This window comes from Mastomys coucha, unplaced genomic scaffold (assembly GCF_008632895.1).
Source record: "Mastomys coucha isolate ucsf_1 unplaced genomic scaffold, UCSF_Mcou_1 pScaffold21, whole genome shotgun sequence".
NCBI classification, from domain to species: domain Eukaryota; kingdom Metazoa; phylum Chordata; class Mammalia; order Rodentia; family Muridae; genus Mastomys; species Mastomys coucha.
The window spans coordinates 188,625,346-188,644,277 of NW_022196904.1; the positions used below are offsets into that span (position 1 = coordinate 188,625,346).

The 18,932-nt window shown below is 45.7% G+C and overlaps 1 protein-coding gene across 11 annotated transcripts in view; it reads right to left on the minus strand.

The window, feature by feature from the left end:
* The window catches only part of Ablim1 (actin binding LIM protein 1), a 295,395-nt gene that overhangs the window by 107,338 nt on the left and 169,125 nt on the right, over positions 1–18,932 (minus strand). For all 11 annotated transcript variants that reach the window (XM_031390813.1, XM_031390824.1, XM_031390818.1 and 8 more), the window contains exons 3-4: positions 10,290–10,473; positions 7,063–7,172 (exon numbers count right to left, since the gene is read on the minus strand). In XM_031390813.1, coding sequence (XP_031246673.1) covers positions 7,063–7,172; positions 10,290–10,473 — 294 coding nt within the window. The remainder of the gene's footprint in view (positions 1–7,062; positions 7,173–10,289; positions 10,474–18,932) is intronic.

Here is an 18,932-nt window from a genome sequence, read left to right on the forward strand (position 1 = left end):
GGAACTCACTCTGTAGACCAGGTTGGCCTTGAACTCAGAAATCTGCCTGCCTCTGTCTCCCAAGTGCTTGGATTAAAGGCATGTGCCACCACTGCCCAGCTCTAATCACCTTTGTCATAGGCATTTGACACTGTCTCCCCAGCCCGGGTTAGGGTTAGGGTTAGGGTTAGGGTTAGTATAGTTGACTTTGAATTTCAACATTACCATTACCACCTTGACATTTCTAGAACAGTGTTTTCATCTAATAATGTCTTGAGTGAAAATAACCTTTAGGAGCGCCAGGGTACCAGTCTCAAGACCTCCCTGGACTGGGACCCATCCCAGGTTTCCTTGGCAGTACTACAAAGGCTTTTCTCTGTCTAGGTTCGCTGCTTTGCTTTCTGATGTAAAATGTCCTCCCAGGCAGTGTGTCACTGAATCTTCTGGACCCTTGGAAGGTGCTGTCTGATTTACAGTCTGAGACATCAAACGGTACACATGATGCTATGTGGCAAGGACGAGGCTTCAAACCCAGGCACAAGGGAGGTACTCACATTACTGGATGCATGTGTGTGGGTGTGTGTGCGCACGTGCGTGCGCCTATGTGTGCACACATGTATGCAGGTGTGAATTTGTGTGTAGGTGTGTGCATATGTGTGCCTGTGTATGTGTATGTGTGTGGTACATGCGCATGCATATGGACGTGTATGCATATGTGTGTATGGTATGTGTGGTGTGTGCTTGTGTATGTGCAAATAAATGCATGCATGTGTGTGTGGTGTGTGCATATGCATATACATGTGTATGCATATGTGGGTATGTGGTATATGCAGTGCATTCATGTGTGTGTGCATGAGTGTATGAATGTGTGCATACATGTATGTGTAGTATGTATGCACATGTGTGGACTCATGTGACCATGCACACAAGTAGAAGCCAGACTCTGCTTTATTCCCTTGAGACAGAGTCTCTCACTGAACATGAGCCTTAGCTGCCAGCCAGGAAACCCCAGCCACTCTGTCTCTGCTCCTCTTCCTGGCACTAGGGTTACAGGCACATGTATGTGGCCATGCCCAGCTTTTACATGGTCTCTGGGAGTCTGAACTTAGGTTTTCATGCCTGTGTGCATTATGCATTCAGCTACCTCACTAGGCCACCTCTCTGTTGGTTATTTTGTTGCTAGACAATCCAGTGTGAATGGATAAGGCACCTATCATGAACAGCCCACGAGAAAAGGCAACTTTACAAAAGTGAGGGCAAAATTCAGAAATTGTCCCTTGTACAGTGACGTTATGAGGACTGTCAATCATAACCAAGCAGAACTGGATGCATGTCTATATCAAATCCTGCAAAGAAGGTCCTATCACCAGTTCCTTCAGGTGCATGGACAGTGGAGGATGGGCAGGTAGAGGCTGCTAGTGAACAGCAGAGCCAGGGGCCGCCCAGGGAAGAATCTGTTAGGTGTTGCGGCAGACAATTCCCTCCCAACCTCCACATGTTTTCAGAGATAAAGATAATTACCTTGCAACTAGGAAAAGCTGCCGCACCAACGAGAAAAGTAAAATAGCGAGGATTGTCTCCCTCCCCCGAAAGGCAAGCACACAACTCATGGGAACCAAGCTCAGCTCTGTCTAAGCAGAGCTTGTCCTGATACCTGTGGGAGTTCCAATTGCAAGCAGAATACAGATGCTATATAGAGAGGCCTGTGTAGAGGCAGGAAACAGAAAGGCAGGATGGATACATTTGCGTGGGTGTTTCTTATGCCCACCCAGCAAGCTCACACACAGACTCCAGTCAGACAGTGCTTGAGGTGGAGAGGCTGAGCGTAGACAGCAGCCACTCCCACCTGAGTGCCTGAGATAGACAGGAGCTGCAGGGGAAATGCTTGCCTGAACCTACTTCCCTAGACACTAGATTGTCACACAACACCCCCCTCCCCCGCTCCAAGGCTCTTTGACCCATGGAATCCAGTCTCTTATCTGCTAGTAGGTGTAGGAGGAAGGAGTGGTGGGAAGCTTAGAGGACAGGACTTTACCTTCTGTCCATCCTACTTTTTCTGGAATCTGCTAGTGAAAGAGTTTAACTACAATGTCACCACCGCCCTAGAGGTTCCATTAACAACCACCTCCATTTGAGAACAGTCAGAGGCTTGTAACTAATTTGCAATAAAATAGCATTCCTGGCCGGCCCTAAGCACTATGTACATTCCTAGAAAATAAATCGCTAAGGGTCAGGATGATTTGAAGGTAGAAAGAAGCATTGACGGGGTTGGAGCGTAGCTCAGCTGGTAAAATGCTTGCCTTGTAAGCATCAAGAATGGAGTCCAGTTCCCCAGAGTCCACACAAGAGTCTGGGCATGGCAGCATATACTCACAGTGCGCTCACAATCCCGACTACTTGGTGAACTTTAGACCCGCGAGAGACTCTGTCTCAAAAACCAAGTTGTACACACATGCACTTGCACATACATGTGCACATGTACACAGACACTGAGAAGCGCTTAGGTCAGAATGACAGTGGCCAGTCAGGCAGAAATGCTGCCTCTTTGTTTAGTTAGCACCAAGACAGACTATTTTGGATGATTTTATTGCCTGTCTGAGGCTTCCTTCTCCCCTCCCCTTGCCTCTGCCAACCTCTCATGGTCTCTGCTTCCTCCTCAGTGATTATGAAAAACCAGCCACGGAATATGCAATGCAGCCATGCCTCAGAGGCTCCAGCTAGACAGTGCGAGAGGACCTTGGCTCTCGGATTTAGATTTAGATCACACAGGCTGTGAACATTATCGAGGGAGAACTTCACACTAAGAGGAAGGCAGGCTTTTTTTTTTTTTTTTTAGGAAACCTCTTGCCAAGTATAAAGAGTCTCTCTTTTTTAGATAGGAATGGCTGTCATAGCAGAATAATAGTTTTGAAGTCAAGGCAGTTCTTGGAGAACTACAAATAGCAACCAAATGTTTTCTAATTATGTGCTAAGGGCATTCAGAACCTTGCTGAACATATCCCGTTTACTCCAGTATCTGTGGGTTTGCTTTCACTGGGGACTTTGCATGTATGCATCCAGATAGAAGAGTTCTCCTTCACAGAAGCCCACCCAGCCTTTCAATACCTTTTGTTATTTGTCCAAAAAGATACAAACTTCTTGAAAATAAAAATGTTTCTGATGAAACAGTTGCAGTGAAATGGAATTGTATTCAGTGGAAGCAAAGGAGGAAATAAAATTTGGCTTGATGATTTATACACAAGCAATAATGGTTAAAGCTAGTATTAAAATACAATGTTTTTTAGCTGGTTACATTTTCATAGTTTTAACTTATGGGAATAACATGAATGTCATACAAAAAGAGAAGACATAGATGTATTCAAATATTTTATATTAGTATCTGTTTTTACAAAATAATGAGTTACATCATGATATTTTAATACTTGTATATAAGGTAGAATAAAAATTAGAAGCTGTTAGATGTGGCTTTCATAGAACCAGAAGAGGCTGTGCACGCTTCTAAGGGAGGAAAAGCCATCAAAAACCCTACCCAGCTATGAACTCTGTGAGCTACAGCAACCAGCATAGCACAGTATTCCCATGAGTAGAATAGTGGCATAAATGTGGAAATAACCAACTGTACTTTGTGACTGAATTCAAGGTTCATCCCACAGGAGGGAACGCATGACTGGTACTGTAAGTCTGGCCGATGGCTGGGAGCTGATAAGACTGCAGGGGAAAACTTACTATAATTATCTTGCTAAATAGACACAGTACCAAATTGGCCTCTAAATTTGTGTCTTTCTCTATACCAATAGATTAGTGTAGCACTCAGACTTTATCAGAGAGGTTTCTTTGTGCAGTAGACAGCAATTAAAGCAGAAACTCACAAACTCGTCAAAAGGCATAAATCAGATGTCTGTGGAGGGTCCAGCAATCCATGGACATCTATATCATACTCCTTCCAGAGAAGAAGAAGAAGGAAGAGGAAGAGAAGGAAGGAAGGAAGGAAGAGAGGGAGAGAGGGAGGGGAGGAGGAAGAAGAGTAGAAGGAGAAGAAATATTGTAAAAGTCAGAGATATGGGAAGATCAGGACATGACAGGACATGTACTCATGAACTCATAGGAACTGTGATAATCTGCACAAGTCCTGCACAAGATCAAGCCAGCCAACATTACAACATAGAAGGGGGAGGGGCTTAGAAAACCACTACCCCTAGGTGAAGGGTATTGACAGTTGGTGGCTGCTGGGGGAGGAGTCAGCTTTCTTTCACAGTGTGGTCCTCGGTTGTATACCATACCCTGGTGGATGGCCCCACACTCTCATGAGTATGTGAGCTTAGGAGGGGTGGGTCTAGGTGGAGTTACAGAAAGGAGTGCAAAGGTGAATATGATCAATTTCTACATATGTATGTAGAAAATTCTCAAAGAATTAATAGAAATATTATATTTTCTTGAAAGAAAAATCAATCTGTCAGTTGCCGTGGTGCATGCCTATAATCCTAGGATTTGGAAAATGGAGGCAAGAAAATCAGGAACTCATGATCATTCTTGGCTACATAGTGAGTTCAAGGCCAGTCTGGGCTTCATGAGACCTGTGTCAAAAAAAAAAGAAAACAACCCAGCAACTCATTTTGTTATAGCTATGATGGAGCATGTTCCCAAACTGCATGGCTTGAGGCAACTAGACACCCTTTCAGAAGAATTTGTGTTTGTCTCCTTAAACTAAATGACCAAGGATTACTAAATGGAACAAAAACAAGAACAAAACTCCAGGGTTCAGAAGGCTGGCATGTGCCCTCACCTGTCAGTTGCCTACCTACCAAAACACTTAGCTGACTACAGGACCTCACCAGTGCATTCTGGGAACATAATTTCTACCCCCACAGGCCTGCTCCAACTGTCGTCAGAAGAAACCCTCTAAGGATCTTACTAATATGATTTCAAAGTAAGCCCTGCTAGAGGATGGGGTGACATTCCCTCCCAGGTCGCTGTCCCGGCAGTGTTTCTCTTGTAGGGTAGTAAGAGCCTGAGAGACCTGAAACCACACCAGACAGCCTAGGACCCTGTCTCACTACCTACTGGGCTCCTTGCCCGGCTGCTGCCCCTAGTGGTAGGTCGTGGAAACACACCTGCCTTTTGGCCAGACTGCTCCCCGAGTAGTAAGTCAGTCATGAAAACACATCTGTTTAGCATCCTGTTGCGTGCACATCCCGTATCTTCTTCCCTCCCCAATGGTCAGAATCCATCTCTATGCAAATGGTCAGGACATTCTTATTTAGAATAAGTGAAAGATTTCCACAGTAATGGGAATATTGGGGTTCACTGCTATAAACTGTGCAGAATTTGTCTAGAATAGAAAACTCTTACCTTACTCTTAGGAACTAGGTCTCAGAGAGCTTAGGGGTGTGTGTGTGTGGTGGGGGTAGGTAATATATTCTAGGTCTCCTGAGGGCTGCCAAAAATTCATACATACTAAGGCAAATTCTGGCCTCATCTTCTGATGCCTCAGTAGAAGCTGAGACAGCTTCCCAGGCCACTCTCCAGTTCCCAGCTTAGAATACATTGACTTATAATTGATATCACTTGATCTGTCCAATGTCATCCCCAGTGTATTGATGAAAAGAACGAGTCTATAATGGGGTGTTTCTCTCTGGATTCCCAAAGATCACTATAGAAAATGTCAAATCTGTCATACATGTATACTGTCTTCCCACACTTGCTTAGGCATTGCCTTCAACAGAGGCCTCCTCTGGCTGCTCCCTATAAAGAAGACCTTATGTTCTCTTTCCTTCACATATTAGGTATTTTCTGTGGTAAAATGTGTCTATGTGCTGTCATCAGAAAGCAAGCTTCCTGAGGTTGAGAGAATTCATCTTGCTCAGTTATATCTTCAATTTGAAGGATAATACACACTTTGGGTGGTCAGTAAATATCAAATGAGCAATTGTCAGTCCTTCCAGGTGAGCAGAGAATTATTTAGGGATAAGTAGAAATTATCCCATCCGCATCTTCCATGAGTGGAGACACTTGATTTTAACACAGAGACAATTATTTAGCCTGTCTCCAATGTTCTCCTGTTTCAACCTCTATAGCTCAAGATGGGCTGTGTGCAGGGAGAGGTCAAGCATTGTCAACCTGACTGAACTGGGAGATGCTCCTCTGGGAGTGTCTGTGAAGGTGTTTCCAGGAAGATGCAACTGAGGAGGGAGGACCCAGCACGAGTTTGAGGGACACCATCTAAAAATCTGGGAAAGGATCCCAAACTGAACCAAAGGGAAACAAAGGGGCCTGGGAGATGGCTCTGCAGGTTGTTCAGCTTGCTGAGCAAGCCTGAGGCGTGAGTTTGATCACTGAATCTCACGGTAGAGAGAGATCGGACTCTTTCGAGCTGTCCCTTGGCCCCCTCAGGGCCCACAGAGCAGTGACTCCATAGGACATGTATGCCATGGAACCACATAAATGATAATAATTTTTAAGGGAAAAATCAGCCAGCTGAGCATTGGCTTTTCCTGTCCTGTTTCCTGTCAGCACACAAAACCATGCCCCCTTTTCAGCCACGCCTTCCTTCCCAGGAGGAAATGTATCTTCTGAGCTGTAAGCCAAGCCATGCTCTCTGGGGCGTGGTCACGGGCAAGGCATTTCAATGGAAAGGTTCATTACTACTTTTCCTTGCTGACTGTCAAGATGGACAGTTTGAGGGGGGTGGAGAGATGGCTCAGCAGTTAAGTACACTGACTGCTCTTCCAGAGGTCCTGAGTTCAATTCCCAGCACCCACATAGTAGCGCACAACCATCTGTAATGGGATCTGACACCCTCTTCTGGTGTGTGTGAAGACATAACACTCATATAAAATGAGTAATAAATAAATGTTTAAAAATTGGACAGCTCGAGATCTAATTCCATTTGGGCATTTTTGATACAATGACTACGCTTCTCTCCATCTGGGTTTTAGTAAACACCGCATAGGAAAAACAAAATGCCCCAGATACGACTAGATTTGGTGTTTGCTAATAGGATTGTTCAAAAGAAAGGCATCTTCCTGAACTACCTTTGAATGACCAAGGTGTTTCTGTCAGTGGCTGTGGGGACAGGGCACTTACTGCTGGAGCAGGTGGCTTCTTTAGGGCTGGAAGACATCGGCTGTGCACAGAGCTGACAAAGACAATCTCTCCCATTGAATGTGACTCGGTCTCCGGGTGGAAACGGGCGCCTGGAGACAGAAAGACATTTACCCTCAGAGTTATTCCAGCAATTTCATTCTGTCTCCTCACCCCTTTGCCTGCTACCCTCCGGCGCAAATTGATTTCTTGGAGGAGCCCCAGGCAGAATGTTTGAAATGTAGCCATGCCCTAAGCCTGCCAGCTGGACGTGGGCCAAACAAATGCATGCACTTCATTATGAGATGAAAAGAAAGAGCACTAGTCCTACAGGGTCCCTGCTTGGAAGTGGCATGGCTTAGTGCCATTCTAAGATGGAGGGGTGTCTGAATAAACCACTCCTCGGGGCTCACAAAGCAGTGACTTCCATAAGGAAATTCTTCATTGAAACACATGCACACACACACACACACACACATAGACACACATAGACACGTACACACACAGACATACAAACACACACAGACAGACACAGACATATACATACATATACACACAGACATAAACACATACACACACATACACACATATACACATGAACACACACATACACATACGCACACACATACGCACACACACATACACACATACACATATATACACACACAGACACATACACACATAGACATACACATAGATATACACAGACATATATATATACATACATACACAGATATAAACACATACACACATACAGACATATGCATACAGACATACACACACGTACACACATATATACACACATGCACACATATACACACATATGCACACACATACATATATGCACATATACACACATGCACACACATACACACATACACAATACACACACATATACACACATACACAATACACACATACACGCACACACATATACACACATATATACACGCGCAGACAAACACACACATGCACACACACACCACAACATACTTTAAATGCCATGGATTCCCACGGAAGCTCGGGGCATGTCCCTAAGAGAACAGCTTGCAGGAGGAGGAGGAGCCTTCTTGGTCCAGTATCCTGTAGTAACTACAGAGAGTTAGACTGTCCTTCCAGGAATTAGCAAAGCCCTGGAGAACCCAGGCCCTCATACTCTGCAAGGGCTAGGAAGAGATGCTGTGAGCGTGTTTGAGAATTAGTCACGGGGGCTGGAGAGATGGCTCAGTGGTTAGGAGTACTTATTCTTGCAGAAGTCCCAGGTTCAGCAGCACCCACGTGGCAGCTCATAGCCATCTCTAACTCCAGTTCCAGGGGACGCAGTGCCCTCTGCTGACCTCCACGGGCACCTGGCATGCACAGGGTAATGCTTACAAGCATTCATACACATAAAATAGATGTAAAAGTCAGCAGCAGTCTCTGTGTCAGAAAGACGAGTTCCTTTCCCGCTGGATCTTCACCAGCAACAGCACACCGCACGAAGGCCACCTTCTGTGGGCGTGGTAGGTTTCCAAAGCTTGCTTATGGCAGGCAGCAAGCCAGTTTACCCACAATCTCCGTCCATGTGAGTTTTCTAATGTGGGACTGTCAGGAAATGTGGAACTCGACACACAGACATGGACGAGTCAGATGTCATTGGTCTGGAGCAAGTCCAAGCCTCCTGATCTTCGTTTGTATGTTCACAGCCCTTGACCCATCTCCTTGAGGGGTGGGGAAAACCATAGTCTTACACCTTCGAATATTAAAGTCCCCAGTTCAGTGGCTCCCTCTCTGAAGTGGCTTTGCCACTTTTCACTGGACAGATAAAGAGGCCACAGGCAGGGACAGGCCTCATCTACCTGACTTAGACCTGTGTTAATAGGTCGAACTACACTGTGGTGCTGCAGGAGGCCCCTAGCCTCTCACTTATTACTACACCTGAACAAGCCCCTGGCCTGTTCTGTAAGGAGACTATCAGAGATTAAGGGCCTATAAACACAGTACAGAGAGCGTATGTTCTTTGGTCTCCACTCAGGGACAGGACCTGGGTGAGGCAAGCAAGATCCTTGGGCAAGTAGAGGGGCTCATTGTCCAGGGCTGACCCAGCTCTTGGGGGCACTGATAACAAGTGCACCTTTATGTGCATCATCCCAGGAGTGTGGCTGACCCCCATCCATTCAGTGCTTAGCTACAGATGCACACAGATCCTCTATGGTATGAGCCTGTACTACAGGAGTCAAAGGCATCCTTTTTTTATAATGTGCAGCTCCCAGAACACAAGAGCACACCCCCTCCCATGCCAGTTTCCTTCCTTCAGACTGATCATTTTCACTAAGCTGTGTTACACAGATGTCTAGCAATCAGGAGTTTTCCCCTAAATCATCAATGGCTAGCGTCTCTAGGTTTCATAGACCACTTGGTCTCTGTCATAATTCCTCAGCCCTGCCACTGTTCCTAACAGAAATCCTAACTCCTACACAAGCACATAGCCAACCAACAAAACACTAGTTAAATGAAAGACCTAAAGCCAGGCATAGTAGCACTAGCCTTCAACCCCAGCACTTGAGAGGCAGAGGCAAGAAGATCTCTGCGAGTTCAAGGCCAGCCTGGTTTACATAGTTCCAGGATAGCCAGAGCTATATAGTGAGGCCCTATCTCAAATAAAACAAAGAAACAAACAAAAAAGACCTAAAGACTAATGATTTGACCAGTGAGCCACTGCCAACCATCACAAACCGTAGTAAAGATGCCATTTCATCTCTAGTGGGAGCGGTTGTGCTGTCTTGGCTAGGCTCGTCTTGAACGCCTGTGCTCAAGGAATTCTCCCACCTCTGCCTTCTGAATGCTGGGACCATAGGCACACAGTTCAATGCCCAGCTCCAGAGGCTACCTAACAGGTCCACATAACCGCCTACATTTCCAAATGAGCTTTATCCTTGTAAGCAGCTGTCTGTCCCCTACTGCGTTGTCTTTATTAAAGCTTCCCTGAGGGCCAGGCCCCTTCAGGCTTAAGATGCAGCCACTTAACAAACTGCAGCATTGCTTTACACAATGAATAAAGCTTTCCAACTATACTGCACTTTAACCAAGAATGGACAGGCTAGAAGAGACCAAGAACCAGGAAGAGACATGTTGGGAAGGAGCCATTTTAAGACTATTCAGGACCAGAGGAGGCTGTCAAAGCTTTGGTCGCTGAAGCCAGCGCTTGTCTGTTGGAGAGAGCCAGAGGCTTGGGAAAGATGGCTACTTACTTGCAGATTGTACACGCGAAGCAGTTGGGGTGGTAGGTCTTGCCCAGGGCAGTTACCACCTCACCCTCCACGAACTCCCCGCAGCCGTGGCACCGTGTTCCGTACATCCTCTGGTAGTCCAGGGTGCACAGATAGTCCCCGTTCTTTATGAAGAAGCCTCCCTGGGCCAGGTCGCAGCCGCACACTGTAGAAAGACAAGTTTACAACCGGTCACTGCCTGCCAAATCTCTGGGCAGCATTTGCCTTCTGCCAGATGCTGGTGGCTCCCTGTGCTCTCGACGGTGTGGGGACAGGGAGTGGACCGGCACAAAGAGCCATTTATTACTGGGCTCTGCTTTTACTCCTGCCACCCCCCCTCCTCTGGGAGCCATGCAATATCTCATACAAGTAAAATCCACTGGCTAGGTTTCAATGGTCTCAGTGGTATCTAAGATTCATCAACAATCAGTCAGTCTGTGATGGAAAGATATGCCCAGTCTGGCCCTCTCAGATGCTGACTAAGGTGTCCCTGGCAATGCTGTTAGGAAAGGTGCCCACTACTTGCCCACACAGCTACTTGATTTGGGCCAAGATCACTGGGTAATAGGTTCCTACTATAGCAACAGCAACAGCTGAAGTTTCCAGTGACCATTTTCTTCACACACTGGAAATCTTTCCCCAAAGCAACAAAGCACTTGGGGCTTGTGCTGTCTCTCTTCGCAGGAAACAGGATGCGCTGTGTGGTGTAACACATGGGACTTGAGAATGGCAGGCCAGGGAGGGAAGGGGAGGGACAAGTCCGACCCAGAATTGTCATCTGTGATCTCGGGACATGCAAAAAAGGATGCTTTGTTGGCTCTGGAGTTTCCAAACTGTACAGCTGTGAGTGACAGGGGCCGAGTAGAAAACAGGGCTGCCAGGAGCCTGGGCCTACTCTGCATGCTCAGACAAACTCAAGCAGGTCACAACTTGTCCACCAATCAAGCCTGGAGCAACCCCTATGAAGACGGTCTCCTGCCAGGTGCCAGGGAAGCATGAGCTAAAGCTGGTCCTCGGCAGCCTTAGCCTCTGTATTCCAAGGGCGGGTAACTCCCACCCTGGGGAGGGCAGCCTCAGGAAAGGCATCTAGAATCCCTTCTGATCCTTCTCATGGACAGCTAGAGCAGGCCCTCAGGCGAGGGGTGGGGTGGGGTCGGGGGAGAGAATAGTGAGCTCAGTTACCATGACTCATTAATAGTCTAACATGTAGGCTCTTAAAATGAGTATGGTCATATAACTGAAGGTGGGTTTGTGAAAGGAAAGTAGAAATAAAGCAGTGAAACCTTTCTGAACATGAGCTAAGCATAGTGGCGCACACCTCTAATCCCAGCACTCGGGAGGCAGAGGCAGGTGGATCTCTGAGTTCAAAGCCAGCCTGGTCTACAGAGTGAGTTCCAGGACAGCCAGAGAAACTCTGTCTCAGAAATCTCCCTCTCCCTCTCCCTCTCTCTCTCTCTCTCCTTCTCCCTTTCCCTCTCCCTCTCTCTCTCTGCTCCTTCCCCTCTCGTGCATGAACACAAACAATTTCTGAACATATAAGGATCAAAATTTAATTCAAAATCGAGTGTGGTGAATCTGAGGTGGTGGTCACAGTGCAGTGTAAGACTTCACCAAATACAACCAAAATATATAAATATATTTAAATATTTATATATTTATAATATATAATTATATATTATTTAAAATATATATTTAAATATATATTTATAATATTTAAATATACTTATATATTTAAATATATATAAAGCACTTTGTACTGTGCTTGTCTCAGCCACTCAGTACAAGTATACATTGCTCCTCTCAGGTTCACAACTACTGCATGTTATGAATTGCAGTGTTTTTATTTTTATTTTTTTACTATACATGCAATGATAATGATTTAATAATGGAAATGAAGGACTATTCCTACTATCATCAATTAGCATGTATGTATTAAATTAGCATATTTTGAATCAATCTGTTTTAGAGTCTTTGATTTTTAAAATTCTTGACTCAGCTGCTGACTTACTTTTCATACACACACACACACAATCATTATTAAATGAATCTCAGTTTGAACCAGGACAGAATTTCCGATAATTTCTGAAATGGTTTTAGACACACTTCTGCCACTTTATATATGTATTTATGCAATGTGGCATTCTCAGCATGGGTGATTATAAAATCAAAATATTGCTGGCACCTGAAAAACACCGAAGATCCTCTTTGTCCCACAGCTCAGATATTCAGCCAGTATTCTTTATGTAAACAAAAACAAGCAAACTCTCCTAGTAGTATAAAAATCCACTTTAGAGTTTAATAAATGGTAAAAACATATGTATAACAAAGAGTTTTTTAAAATACATTTCTTTATGATTTTTTTATCAGTAAATGTCTGATTTATATACTTATTTTAAATATTTACCCACCCAGAATAGTATAAAAATCCCACAGGTACTAAGGGGTTTATAGTAGAAAAAGGTTGAGAACCCCCAGTCTAGCGAAGTGTTAACTCGGTGAAGGTATGAGCTAAGTGACCCCTCCCCCATCAGTTACTCGTGAGAGTCAAGACGATACGGAAACCACATACCAGCTTTCCATGTGGACTCTCTGGTCCTTGTTTAGACAACACTCCTCAGCTCTGACACTGCTCTTGAAAACTAAGCGACCTAAGATGATGGCCGGGGACCATCTGCTGGGAACTAACCACCCTATAAGTAACGCTACCTCCATGTTCTCAGAACGGCTATCTCCTCCTATAACCGTCGGCATCTCTTCCTGCATCTCTGGTTCTCACAGCAGCTTCCTCCTCTCCAAGAGGATCATGCTGGACCAGCCTAGTTCTGACCTCAGATTCTTAGTGTGGAAACAATCCTTGGGGGATGGGGTGGGGTCATCACGGGGCACTCAGAGTCCTCTTCAGTAATTTCATAGGTGTGCACCTTCGAGATGCCAGAGCACTTTATGCCCAAAAGCCTTTATTAATCTCTGCATCTAATATAATACACAGAACAGTACAGTATAATTAAGCAGAATCCTGCCTCATACTTGGCAAATTCCCACAAGTTCCACTCCCGGGAGTTGTCACCAGTTTGCATGACTCATTTGTTCCTTCAAACTTAGTTCTCTGAAAAGGGGAAAATGGTGGACTTAGATTCGCCACCCACTTTGCTCTCATCCAGTCACCTGGCTGGGAATAAAAATCACAGATTCCCCATGACAAGACCAAGGTGAACTCCTTGTTAATACACCACAGGATCCCTTCAAAGGGAACCCAAAGCCCTTTTGAAGTCCCTACTGCTTCCCCTCTGGGTGCCTCTGTGTGGGCTTCTCTGTCCAGAAGTGCTTTTGTGGGATTGACACACGCTCTCTTTAATTAAACTGTAATTTCACAAACCTAGCATAGCCCAATAACATGAGTTGGCAACACAGTTGAGAGGTGACAAACGGTGCCGTGTAGTGGTCTGATTTGGCTTTTCTCTGAAATTTAAAGCCAAGTCACATTATCCAACAACCATAGTTTTATGTCTGGCACTTTAGATAATAAGATAAACAATGTTTAACAGGGCAGGGATCTGTGGCCTGTGCACCAGGTAATGAATGAGAGGAAAAAACTCCATGCAGCTGGACCTAGACATTACTTCAAACATCATGATGTCACCTAAGAGTGGGGGTGACGGCTCCTCCTCCAGGACCCTAAACATAGGGAACTCCCACAGATACCACCTCCTTCTCCATATAATATAAGGCCTCCTCGGAACAGACATCACCTACTTCAGCTTCAGTCCTCGAGCAAAGGATTATCAGTCAGTGATCTCTGTAGTATGTGTCCTGCAAGTTTTAGACCGTGGTTGTAACTGAGCAGAGAACAGTGCCGGCCTCAAACTTGGCCTCTTCCAGTGGCTCCACCCTTTCAACTCTGTGGTACCACCACCCCTAAAAGGCTTCTGAGAGATGCTCAGCTCCCTGTGTTAGCAAACCTCTAGCTATATCCATTTCTCATCCGACACCCACATTTTCAAGCAGCTGCAAAGCCCAGGCTGGTTCCCCATGAACATCCTCGGAATCGGCTCCTCCCTGTGCTTTCTTGTCATGATTTCTCAAACTGAGCGACAGCACTGCCCTTCTACCTGGAAGCGATTTTACTAAGACAGTGTCTGTTTTGTCAGGAAATGGATCTACTTGGGACAGTCTGGGTTCCCATCAGAATGGGGCTGGTACTGCAGTGAATTAGACCAATCATCGTGGATGATTTACCAAGATCACAGAGGAAAGAACTTTAAGAACTCGATTTTTAAAGACCTCTACAAACAACACTGTACAAACAACAGAGTGAGCTCACAAAATAGGACTATGAAGTTGGCTCTCTCAGGAAGGTAGGCACAATTAACTTTCATATGCCTGTCAATTGGTTCATTAGAAACATTCCTTTTGGTGGTGATAACATACCTAGAACATTTGATTCACCATGTTAGCAATTTTTAGGTGGACAGATCAGTGGCTCATTTGCTTGTGGTTGTCACACACCACCCAACCACGGGACTACTGCCTTCTTGAAAAGCTGAAACTCGGCATCCATGAAGCAAGATCTCCTTTTCCCCGAATCCTTCCAGTTCCTTGGTCACCCCACTTCTGTCCTCTAGCTCAGTGAACCCAATTGCTCAAAGTACCCACATGTCAACAGAAGCTCACCTTTAATGATAATAACACATTAAGAGACTGGGGTGGGGGAGCCATAGAGAGAGGGTCTAGCTATTAAGAGCACTAGCTTCCCCACTAAAGGACCCAAGTTCCATTCCCGGCACCCACATGGTACCTCACAATATCTGTAACTATAGTTCCAGGAGATCCAATACCCTCTCTGGATTCTGCCGACACCAGACACATGCATGCAGGCAGGCAAAACACCTGCATATAAATAATCAAGTAAAATAATTAAAAAATTAGAAGAAGCTGGGTTCAAGAATGAAGTGATGGCTCAGTGACTAAGACCACTGATTGCTCCTTCAGAGGCTCCAGGTTCTGCTCCTGGTCTCTATACGAGGACTCACACCATTTGCAACTCCAGTTCCAGGGGATTTGATGCCTTCTGGTCTCCATAGGTGCTACAACCATGTGGTGCATGTACATCTACACAGGCAAACACTCATATAATAAAGTAAAAATGAATGAATCTTTTAAAAAACTTATCTAAAACTTGGGGCTTTAGGGAGCAGCTCATGGGGTCATTTCATTATCCAGGAACCAGATGTGGTTTGACAAGCTCTTTACCATTCACTGATGCCCAGGATTTGAATTCTGGTGCCTGCTCTGTCCTGGGGCCATTAAGACAACCAACACTTGGCCTTATCACCCTGTTGTAGCCTGCTCAGCTTTCCCTCCCCTGTAGCCATCTTTGACAGTCTCTTTGGAAGGTCGATAGTCCTGTGCCTTCAATTTTTCTGCAAACAGCATTACCATGCCACAGGATCCCTCACTCATGAATAGTATATGTCCTTGACACACTCATCCTGTGTTTGTAGGACACTCGTAGACATTACACTCTGACTTTGACTCAGCTCTTTTTACCCAAAGTATCTGAAGGTAAATATTAAACAAATTTCAGAAGAATTTTAAAACATTTTAATTACTTTATTATTTTAAATTTGTTCATGGGTGCATAAGCATATGTGTGCATGTATGTCAAGTGTGTGTGTGTGTGTGTGTGCATGTGTGTTTATGTGTTTGCATGCTCATGCACATGCCAAAGTATATGAGTACCCACAGAGGCCAGAAAGGGGAATCTGGATCTAGTCACAGGCAATTGTGAACTTCCTGACATGGGTGCTGGGAATTGAGCAGGGATCCTCTGGAGGAGCACCGAAAGCTCTTAACTGTTGGGCCATCGCTCCAACCCCATTATTAATGTTTCATTTATTGTGTGTCAGCATGTATAGTGGTCGGCGATTTGGGAGAGTTGGTTGTCTCCTCCCACCAGATCCTGAACGCTCAAACTGCAGGTGCCTTTACTCACCGAGCCATCTCAGTAGACCTTAAAACACTAAAAAATATTTTGTTTTGTTTTAAAGATTTATTTAATATGTACAGAGTCCTACCTGCATGTACACCTGCATGCCAGGAGAGGGCACCAGATCCCACTATAGAGTCAGAAGAGGGTACCAGATACCATTACAGATGGTTATGAGCCACCATGTGGTTCCTGAGAATTGAACTCAGGACCTCTGGGAGAGGAGCCCGTGCTCTTAACCGCTGAGCCATCTCTCCAGCCCCCTAGTATTTTGTTTTTGAAGGGGCTTTAGTGCCTTTCAATGATAGCACAAAGCAAACGTCTTACATCTACATGATCATAAAATAAATACATGGCGAGGTTGAATTCAAATGAAAATAAGCACGTTTCCCTAACTTTCACATACTTCCTAGGAAAATCACAGATCCTGCTCATTAGAAGCCCTGGCACAGAGGCTCACTGCCTTCCTTCCCAGCATCAATTATTAAAGCAGTCCTCACCCAGAGGCCTGCTGAATCCTGCCCTGCTTCCCTATCACCAAGGTCTGGCTACACACAGCCCTGCGCCTTGTTGATGATATGCTCTCGAATCCACGCTACAAACCACGGAATAAAATTTACTGGTTAAGTGGGGGATGTGTACATCCAAGAAATTTTTATACAAAAGTTGTGAAATTAAGTAACAAGCACATTTTTAAAAAGCTTAAATCTTAAAATAACAACTGAGCAAGAGCTTCTTGGGCTATAAAAATACCATGTAACAGGAGGGGAGCAGAGTGTGGAGGAGTCGGATGGGGGAGGGGTGGGGAGAGCAGAGCCTAGCTTCCGTGGGGTGGGGGGAACAGGCCTGCTGAGCGTCTTAGGCCTTCTCAAGGCAGCTCCATTTGATGCCCCAACAAATCCATCCCTGAGATGGTCCACCTGCCAGGTCAATGCTCAAAGGGTCAGATTTACACTTGCCTCAAGAGGGGTCCAGAGCCATCAGCTGGAGACCCTTCCTCCATCTGCAGCTAGGGACTGTCCCTTCTCAGGCTGCTGATTCCAAGTGGCTCTGGCCAGTTCTCAGCAGTAAGAGAAGACCCAGGAAACATGATCCTTAGGGATCTGAATGGGGGCCCAGCATTTTGGGGTTCCTCTCTTTACTTCCTGGGGAATGCACTGGCTGTCTAGTACCTTGCTGGCAGTCTGCCTGTCACATGACACAAGAACTGAGGAAGCAGCTCAATGGTCGAACTCTTGCCTAGGATAGGTGAGGCCTTTGTGTCAGTACCCAGTACTGCAGAAAAAGGCCCCCACAGGCATGAGGGGCCTTCTGAGCTTTCCCACCTGGAGCAGGGCATGCAACCTGGGTCACTCTTTCCTTCACAAGCTTGTCTGCATGGAGCAGGGGTGTGCCCAGGGCTGGCTGGCTGCATGGAGCAGGGGTGTGCCCAGGGCTGGCTGGCTGCATGGAGCAGGGGTGGGCCCAGGGCTGGCCGCTTGCCTTTAGGAGCAAGCAGGCTTTGTGCTCTGGAAACGCCGCTACTTTCCCCATGTCGAGGTCAGAGATGCCGTGCTTCCTGGCGCTGTGCATCACTGCTCTGTGGTGGAGACCTCCCCCCAACCCTGTACACATACACACACACACACACACACACACACACACACACACACACACACACACATCACTCTTGGATTTTCATTGCCAATACCAAATGTGTGTGTGACTGTGGGATGCACATGCATACAGTGTGTGCACACGAGCACATATGTCAGAGACCAGCAGTGGACGCCCGGTGTCCTGCCCTCTGGCTCTCTGTCTTACTCCTTTGAGGCAGGGTTTCTTGCTGAGCCTGTAGCTAGGGTGGCAGGTGGCACCCTCTGCGATGCTCCTGTCCCTGCTCTCATGGTTCTGGGGTCATAGATGCGCATGGTCACGTAGGTGCTGAGGGTTCAAACTCAGGCCCTTGAGCTCTTAGCCTCAGGAACATCTTCCCAGCTCCCCCAGTGATTTCTTTTAAACCATTCTTTCTTATTCTTTTCCTCACAGGTTTTTTTTTATTAAGATGGTAACATTGGCCTTCAGTCTTCCCGAGCACTCAGAGTTCAATCAGTGTCAGACTGACTCAGTCCATTTCTGGACTGAAGTGCAGAGCGGTGAGCTTGAAACAACCACAAAAGGTAGCTCACAAGGGCTATTGCTGTAGCTCAGAGCTCAAAATAGCTGAACAGCACTCACCAACAATGACGTGCGGGGGCAGCTTCTGCCAGAAATAACTCCCGCAAAAAAAAAAAAAAAAAAATGCTTGGACTCAAACGGTAAGCCTCAAAAATGGACTGTACTCGCTCTTCATTGACTTCTAAATGCACATCGAAATCAATGACCACTTCTGAGTGTGATGATACTCACAAGGTCAGCCAGGTAGGAAATGTGCCCCAGAGCAATGCTTTTGGGGACTCGGGTTAATTCAGAGTTTGAATATATGATAAGAGTCTTGGTTAGAAAGGATGCTTTCGGAACCTCTGTTTACTAATGAAGGCACTGACAACACAGTATTTTTGAATTTGTTGCAGAATTCCATATGCAAACAAAATGGATTACAAGCTGCTCAAGAAACAAAGATGTCACCCAGAATATAAAAACGAATATGAAATTTTTTT